This window comes from Odontomachus brunneus, unplaced genomic scaffold (genome assembly GCF_010583005.1).
Source record: "Odontomachus brunneus isolate Ranch 3 - 2012 unplaced genomic scaffold, Obru_v1 Obru_scaffold_049, whole genome shotgun sequence".
Classification (NCBI taxonomy): domain Eukaryota; kingdom Metazoa; phylum Arthropoda; class Insecta; order Hymenoptera; family Formicidae; genus Odontomachus; species Odontomachus brunneus.
Window position 1 is genome coordinate 1,497,971 of NW_022639499.1, and position 9,487 is coordinate 1,507,457.

The window sequence follows — 9,487 nt, forward strand, 5'->3', positions numbered from 1 at the left end:
TGCAGAGACAGAGAGAGAGAGAGAGAGAGAGAGAGAGAGAGAGAGAGAGAGAGAGAGAGAGAGAGAGGTATATTTAGAGCCGATATCACGATATTCCGCTGAAAATTCGAAGCTCGCTCGTTTACTAGTAGCACGACGAAGTACAGCGCGAAGGGTCGAAGGATGGAGGACGGGCGCAAACATCGGCCACGTTGTGACTCATTACCCTGTCACGTGCGCGCATTAATCCGGGGGCAGAAGGAGCCCGGTGTCGGGTAGTCGACGTAGCTAGACGTAATCGCTTATGGCTATATCGCGTCCGATGGAGCGGAGGGTGGATGGGAGGGTAGGTAGTGGCGGTGGTTGTTGGTCGTCCGGCGTTGTGCGCGACGTGAAGTAGCGACGTGTGGCGCGCAGGGTGACTCAGGACGCTCGCACTGTCACGCGCCCGATGTTGTCGCGTAATTATCATAGCGAGAGCTATGCATCTAAAGTCACGTAAAGTGACGTGTTTACGGAGGTCGAGCATCACCCATGGAGATTATGGCGCACGCGCGAACCGGAGCGAGACGGAGAGAACTAAAATAACAGCGATTCCGGCATCCCTAATTGCGTTCCCGAAAACCGATGTATTACTCACACGGCGCAGCCCGTCGTGACATCAACCGAGGTCGACGAGCGCGATTCGGTTGTTATCGAGGAACCGATTTCTCCGATCGTCTATATAAGAGTATTTGGACGGCGTATTTCGCGAGGGGAAAGATCTAATTGTCCTAATTAGCTCCGCAAGGGGAAAGTTACGTTGGGATTTTGGGTATTTTCAGTTACGTTGGGATTTTGGGTATTTTCAGCGCGATTGCCTCCTGAATATATTCGGCTGTGTACCAGCTCACGCTGGAACTGCGAGGTATTCACCGGCTGAAGTAGCATATTTTTGGAAGAGGGATTGTGTCGATTTATCGTAAGTCTTTTATCGAGAATTTAAATTCCTGAAAGTGAAATTTCACCCGGGAAGTGGAGTGAACATCGAATCAGAGTTTGAGTGATTTCTCATTCGTATAGAGTGAGTCCACTCTGATTCGTTGAATGAATCCTTCCACTCGAAATTGAACAGTAAATTTTGCGTACTTTACCGTCACAGGAACATCGTCGCTTTAATCGAAAGAAATATTTGCTGGAGTGAAACAGTCGCTCCTACGATTTCGAGTGATAATACTTTCACTATCACTTCGGCAGAAAATACTGCCACTTTACACTCTTTTTTAGTGAGATCCCATTTCGAAAAATTTAGAGAATAATATTGTGCACAAAGTAAGGACGTGTGAAAGCCGAACAGTGGCGAGTTAAGCCACATGACCAAAATATCGTACGATAGGTTGCAAAATGATCTAGATACAATCAAGGTAGGAGTTCACCATGAAAATTGAATAATTTCCGACCGATTTATAATACTGGAATTAATTACATAATTAACAATAATATAATTAATAATATATATTTCATTATACAATAATAATGTATAATTAATAGCATATTAAAAACACCAAATAATAATAAATAATAATATTATTAATAATAATTAATTATATGATTACTAGATAAGTCTGTCAGTAATGACTGACAATTTTGATAGTTTGTGAAATTCCCAACTTCATTGTGTCTCGGGCCTCTATTAAGAGTCGTTACTTGAGACTTATCTAAAGTACTCATATTTGAATTTAGAGTTATATCAGTGAGTTTTTCAGTGGAATTGTGCGATTGCAAGTATAATGTTACGTGATTCAATCGAAAAATTCAGATCTAACTTTGAATTAAAATCCGAGTATCTCATGTTAAGTATCAAGTTAAGTTTCAAATAACGACTATTAATACAGACCTAATCATTTTGCAACTCACTGTACACACAAAAAGATGCATACTATATTCAAGGAAATGTTATTTGTGTTTCAAGTACTTCATAAATTTATATATATCGTTAAATCTATTGTAGGTTTATTCTAAGTGCATCAAATTTATATCCAATTTTAGCAAGTTTAGCATTTCAGTCAAGAATATTGAAGTAAAACGAAAATTCGGCTTGCTATCCCAAATAAAGTCAAACCAATTAGTTATTCGCGCGCGATAAACGTTTCTATAATATTCTTGTAAACAGAATAAATTCTTCTTTTGAGCACATGAGAATATATATATGAGTAATGATAATTTTTTTCTTAAATTTTAAGGCTATTATCAAGAAAATATTATTTGTTGAAAATCACTATTGTTTAAAAGAAGGAGAGTAAACTGATCTTTCCTCAGCAGTAAAGTGATATTTTCCCGATGTAAAATTCTTCATACGTAAATCGATACATCTCCCCTTCTCCCTAAATGAATAGCACACTTCATCTCAGTACAGGTTTGAACATTTTTTGTTCGAAGCAGATTGGAGCGCAATCGAGATGGTCCGATGAGACAACTTGTTTTCGATTAATTCCCAGAAGTTACATTCTCTCACTGGACCACCGGCCGCGTTTCGAGCTATACAAAAAAAGCGTTTAACCGTTTTGAGATTGAGTATATATGCTCGGTGCAGATATTCTTATGTAGATGGTTGTACAATGATACGAAGCTCCAGCGAATCAGTAAACAACGGCGCGCTGTTCCCGATATCCCCTGATTGTTTAAGAGAGAAAAACGAATTTTTCCGTAACGCGCTTCCGCAACGCAATCGCGGATAATCAAACTTCTCGAATCGATAAGCGGCGGCGTTCTAATTGTTTCAGGGGCCCGATGTTTGTTGCAACGATCATGAGGGTAGACTAGAGTAGAGTTTATTTATGCCTTTGAGTTCAACAAGCTCTCAAAGCTTACAGTAAATACAACTTGAAACGCCAGAGTTGAACACGTGAAGAATAATAAGAAAAAGAAAAAGAAGTAATACTAAAGATACATTAAAATGTATGCCAATTTTTCGTCGCTGGTCTCTTTTGTTTATTGCAGTCGATTTTTGTAAGAAATGTGACTGACTTTAATCTAATTAGACGTGACGGAGAAATTTTCTTGCTAAATTTCGCAAATAATACAGATATAAATTGCCATCTGTATCGACACAATACAAGGCATATGCGATCTGCATTGTTCGCTATCTTAGCGTTTATCTATCTTAGCTGATTTCTCATTTTTGCTATGTAACTGAAAAACCATTTTTTGAGTGTTCCATGAAGTTTTATAATATTCTTATAGAGACAATTCTTCTCTTGAGTGTGCGATAATGAGCCTTTTTCAAATTTGTAATCAGTGTATTTTTTGATTATTATCAAGAAAATATACTTTGCGTTGAAGATAACATTGCTCAAAAGAAGGAAAATAAATTGAGTAATAGCTTTTCTTCTTGTCACTAAAATGACATTTTACTATATTTCTTCATCGCAAGATTATTTTCTAAGTATTCGATAAGATCTTGTGGAGAGAAAAGTTCTTCTTTTGAGCATATGGCTTATTATTACAGTGTTGATACTATTAGCACTCACCGAAATAAACAAATACTTTTAACATATTCGATACTTTTCTCTCTCTTATGCTCGTGCGATGCATATATACTGCGAGGAAATTTATTTGTGGGATATAAAGTTTGTTCACACATAGAAATAAATTTTACTTCGAGTAGCTTTATTTCACCCCGAAGCAAATTTTTTATTCCACAAAATAAGAATATCTAGACAATTCTCGCTGTGACTGTAAGACCACTGTTTGAGTATCGGCGACACACGTAGACCACACTGTTAAACTATGGCGAGCAGCAATAAGAGAACGACGTGACTGAGCGCGAGAAGTTAATGACAGAAAATTACAGAGCGATGCGCGAACAGCACTACAGAGCACAGATATTGTGCACATTGCAGATCCTATCGAAAGGAAAGAAACGAAAAAGTGCAGCACGCATGCTTAGAGAGCGTAGGATGCTGACGCTACACATCAAGGCTTAGGCAAATTATCCGAGCGGAGGGAGGGAGGGTAGAAGGGGGAGGCTGCGACGGAGTCGCCCCGGCGTGGAATACGAAGGTCGTGCGCTAGAGAAATTCGCTAGTAATTAGCAGACGTTAAAATAGTAACAGGATACACGAACGTGAGCGCGAGCGAGCGAGCGGAATGCAAGCGAGTTTAATACTCGTTACACCCCATTTTACGCATCGTTAGATCAAGTTCACGCATAGCCAATTACGTGGCGCGAGCAGATCTCGAGTAAAATGGGATCCGCTTAATCGATATTTGATCGTCGCGCCAACGATGAGTAATGACCGTTCGGTTGGGCAGTATTTTCCTTCGGATTCCTGCAGAGAGCGGAGGAGAAGCAGTTCCCGATAACGAGTTTCATCGTTTCATTGCACGTGGATCGCGTCTTTTGAGAGAAAGTTAATGGCTCGCCTCTGGAGCCTTCCCTTCTCTTTCTCTCTCTCCCTCCCTCCTAACCCTTTTCTCCCTTCCAGCACCCTACCGCGCCACGATGTTTTCGGCTCATCCGGATATATCCGTCTTCAGCTCCTCGAAGATGGCAAAAAGATATCCGCGCCGTGGCCGGCGTAATCGCTTTAGTTCGAGCGTGAACTTTGTCCCCGGGACGCGGCCGTGAAGGCCATTTTTTACGATCGCACTCACGTTAACGCTGTGAATATTGAAATATTCATCGGAAATATTCATTATCTCTCTCCCTCTCCCTCTCCCTCTCTCTCTCTCTTGCGTTCATCGAGCTCTCTCTCTCTCTCTCTTACGTTCATCGAGCTCTCTTCCCCCTCTCTTCTTCTCTTTGCCTCCCCCCAAGTCGTAAAAACTAACCGCCCGCAGTTTCTTACGGCTAGCTTCTTCTGACGAGTGACTTCTCAAGTAGCTTGCGTCCTCGTCGCTCGCCCGAGGACAAAGCGCGTGGCCGTAAATTGTCTCATGATGCGTCTCGTTGAAATGTTAATAACTGGCTCAGCATCGTCATCATCATCATCATTATTGTCGTTGTCGTCGCGCGGTTTTTAATGACGGCGTTACGAGAGCGCAGCGTGACGACGGCAAATCGGCCGGCTGATATTTTTCGTTATTCCGGCCGGCGGAGTGCAACGCGCGCGATCATACTTACTTCCAGCGCACACGGTTAATACCGTTGCGTGCGCCGCGTTCGGTTATCGAAACGATTTATTCCTATTACGTTTCATGTTTATTAAATCCGTAATAGTCAATTTGTATGGAAACATTGAAAACTGCCGGAATTGAATCCGCCAGAACCACCGCCGCTACCGCCAGCGCTCTGCCGCCTCCGCCGCCACCTACCGCGGCTCGGTTTATACGTCAACGCGATATTTTTTAATCGCGGATGTAATATCGGAGCTTTTTTTCCATCGGAGAAAAATTATTTATCCGTTCGTTAACTGACGTGCGCGCGCGCGCGGAAATGCTGCATGGAAAAGCGCGTAACATCTTCCAGCGCGTCCAGCTCGAGTTTCTCGCGCGCCAGTTCGCAGCGGCTCCAATGTTGGGGCCAAGAGAGGGGCAGAGAGTGCGGGGACGAAGGGGAGGGAAAGGGGGCAGGTGGCATGGGAAAGAGGAGGAGGGCGTATTATAATCAATATTCAGAATGCATGCTAATCGAAGAGGTTCCGGCAGTAAATCAGAAACCATTCGAAGCGCGGATGTTGCGAATTGGATTCGGCTTTGGGAATTGGTTATCCGCTCTCACTTCGCGAAAGTACAGTTGGCGCGCGAAGTTTGACCGACGTCGCGCCGTGCGAATGTTGGTATCGACGTTCGCGTATTTTACGGGGGAGAGATGCGAGTCCCGCGCGTACCTGTCGCGTTATTCCTGTCCGTCCGTCCCGGGAAAAAGTACGACGAGAGCGCCGGAACACTCTACTTCCTCTCCTCTCTGAGTCTCTTCCGAATTCGCAACTTCCGGCCGAGCAATCCTCCTCGCGACGAAAACAATCCAGGTCGGCGCTCTGAAAACAGAACGGGAACTCTTTGTTTGAGTATTGTTTATCTGTCGACTGTCGATCGTAGTACCTCAAATTATGTCTCATTATTTCACGTGTTTTTGAATAACGAATTTTACTGGCGCAAGGAACTTGTCACTTTTCCATTAAATCCTCACTGGAAGTTTGGGTATCAAAAGGAGAGGGGAAATTTCGCGTCGGAGATGTCCAAAAAATATTGAATTGTGCATTTTACTCGTAAAAATTATTAATCCTTGGCGTATGCGAGATTGAATAATCTCATTCCCTCCGACTGACACATTTTATTAAAGTGATATGACAGATTTATCATTCTTCTGCTGAATTCTCATAGGAAGCTTGGGAATTAACAGGAAAGTGGAAAGTTCACCTTTGAAAAATACCGAAATTATTCACGTTATCCATAAACATTAATCCTTCGAAGTAAATAATCCTTTGAATAATTTCGTTTTGTCTTTCTGAGATATATTTTATTAGATTGTTGCAAAATATGTATCATTTTTTATTAAATTCTCGCAGAAACTTTGGGTATTGAAAGAAAAATAGGAAGCCTGCGTTGTGTCTAAAAAAAAAAAAAAAATAACAGATCACGCATTTATTCCTTAAAATTATTAATCTTTCAAGATTAAATAATTTCCTTTTGTCTGACCAACTAATCTTATTAGCTCGATGCAAAAGATTTGTTATTTTTGTATTAAATTCTCGTAAAAAGTTCGATATTAAAAGGAAAATAAAGAGTTCGCGTTAGATATTTAAAAAGTATCGAATTGTGCATTTTATTCGTAAAAATTATTAATCCTTCGAGATTGAATAATTTCTTTTTCTCTAACTGACATTTTACTAAGCTGGTGCAAAAAATGTGTGTCATTTTTCTATTAAATTTTTTTATTAAATTTTCGTAGGAATTAGGAATTTTGGTTATTGAAAAAAAAATGACAAATCATTAGATGTCTGTATGTATGAAAAACATCGAATTTTTCATTCTATTTATAAAAATTATTAGTTCTTCGAAATTCAATAATTTCGTTTTCTCTGACTAATACGTTTCATTAGACTGGTACAAAAGATGTGTCGTGTTTTCTATCAAATTCTCGTAGAAAAATTGAACAATAAATTGAACAATACAAGAGAAAAAAATACTCAAACTTTCATAAATATCTTCCATATACTTCCACATAAAAATAATCGTCTATTCCAGTAGTAAAAATGACAAATCGTTTAAACTTGAATAATTCCGTTTTCTATTTTATTTGACACAAACACGACAGATCTGTTGCGGCAACCTAACAAGATCTCAACAAAAAGCAATTGATTAACCGCTACCGCGGGAGATAAACGTATCAACTTGTCTTGGCTCTTATTGGTCGAGCGCATTTCTCAGCGATTGCGCATCTGAGAGAGCCATGATACATATTCTCCTTAAAACAAGACGACAGGAACATGGCACGTAAAAAGCGACGTGAAATGTAACTTCGCAACAGATTGCCAGACGACGAAGCGCGATCTCGGAACAGCCGGGTCTACGGCTCGCTCTAGTAGCTACCAGTAACAGATGACCAAAAGGTGCTGAACCATGGTGCACCGTGTCAGAAACTGACACTGTTCGATGCTTTCCGCCGTCCGCTATAACCCAACCTCTGCCGTTCCCCTGGATGCATACATTATCGCGCGTATCGATAAGCAATGCGAGCGTGCATTCGATGCTCTGTACTCACATTTCATGCTTAATGCCGCTGCGCGCGCGTGGATGTAACTGTGCCGTTCTGAAATTTTATTTGTTGGCATGGAGATCATACGTGCCTATAACATTATCGTCAACGTTATCGCGGCGTTGAAACCCAAACAGCTACATTCAGCCATAAATACAAATCGGTAACTATGTAGCATACTGCGTGCTTGTCATTCTCTCTCTCTTTCTCTTTCTCTCTTTCCCTTCCTCTTCATTTGCATTTTGCCGATTAAAACAGATATTCGTTGTACGCCAAACGTACCGCATTGATAGATCTACTTGCGCGCATCGACCGCGAATTCAAAGCGCATTAAGGCGATGTGTGTGTGTGTGTGTTGTGCTGAATTGAAAATTTTACCAATCATGTACTGACTTTTTTGCAAAGTTTACGTCGCATATTGATTGCGCAAATGTTTTTATATACCGAAAGTAGGAGAGATCGGGGTTAGATGCATCACAATTTCGAAATTACAACTTCTCAGACAACTAATCGTTGTGATTGACTGCACAAACATGATAAAGATAGCTTTCTTCTGTATATTAATGCCCGCCACGATCCTGTTGACTGTATATTTTGTTTTGTAATTATTAATATACATGCAGCAACGCGATCATCTTGTTCTGGTACTGGATTCAGTTAGCCTAGGAGCGCAGAGTAGAATGCATGTAAAATATGTATTCTAATTTGTAGTTTCGGGATCTCCACGAGAGGTCTCCACAGTCCTCTTGCCGGCTGTTAAATATAGGCCAACTTTACCTCATTTGCTCATATGCTCGATTTTAATCGTTTTATGGATGAAAATTGCTTTTAAATTGCTTTTATCATACATTTGTAAGGAACTTCATCTTACCATACTAATTACTAATTACCATGGTAATTAGTAACATGTCACTTAATTTTCTTCGCTTACAATGAAGAATATTAATACAAAATTTCGAGAGACTCGAAACTTCGTTTCGCTACTAAGTTTTTCCTATTTTTAACTGTGTATTTCAATTTTAATAAAACTCAAGGAAAGACGTATCTATATTTTAAAAGGACTATTTCGCGATTTTATATATTCATTGTTTTTCTCAAGTTAAATAGTATATAAAAAAAGAATACACGAGCAATATACCTCTGAGGCCATCTCAGACCCCGTTTCTCCTATACGCAATAATAAATTGGAACATTGCTTAACCCTTTAAGTATCACTGGTACCAATAGAGACCACTTAAGATCAGGCAGTTGCCCGATCTTATAAATATGCTATTTAGAGTATTTTTGACAATATTTCATTTAAATAAAGTTATTAGAATGTTCCATAAATTATGCGCCTTAAAGGGTTAATATGTAACGATAAAACTTTTCAAAATTTTCATAAAAAAATTTTTTTATTAATATTATAATAATAAAAAATCTTTTTTTATTTTTTCAAATAATTTCTGTAAGTACTCTTCAAACCATTCCACTTTTATTCAAAATATTTTTTTCTATCTCTTATAGTTTTCATTATATTCCCTTCGAAAGAAAAAAACCGATTTTCTTCAAAGATGTTTCATCCACTAAGCTTGCGAAAGAGTACATATATAATAAAAAAACGTATTAGCATAAATATTAGGACCTTAACTTAGTTTCCGCCCAAAAAATACTGAGAAAAAGCATTTATTGTAAAAAATTTATTTAAATTATTTCAATGAAAGTATTTTCCATCACTTTCTACAACTTTTTGCCATCTTTCTGGCAACTGGGCGATACCATCTCGATAAAACGATGTTTGTTTCGAAGCAATCCATTCGTCCACCCATTCTCGCACTTCTTCAACAT

The 9,487-nt window shown here is 39.5% G+C and overlaps 1 protein-coding gene across 4 annotated transcripts in view; it reads right to left on the minus strand.

Moving 5' to 3' along the window:
- Positions 1-9,487, minus strand: part of LOC116845164 — a 414,324-nt gene that overhangs the window by 51,627 nt on the left and 353,210 nt on the right. For all 4 annotated transcript variants that reach the window (XR_004378198.1, XR_004378199.1, XM_032817545.1 and 1 more), the window contains one exon: positions 5,790-5,939. Coding sequence is in view for 2 of the 4 variants with exons in the window: in XM_032817545.1 (XP_032673436.1) it covers positions 5,790-5,939 (150 nt within the window). In the remaining 2 variants the exon portion in view is untranslated. The remainder of the gene's footprint in view (positions 1-5,789; positions 5,940-9,487) is intronic.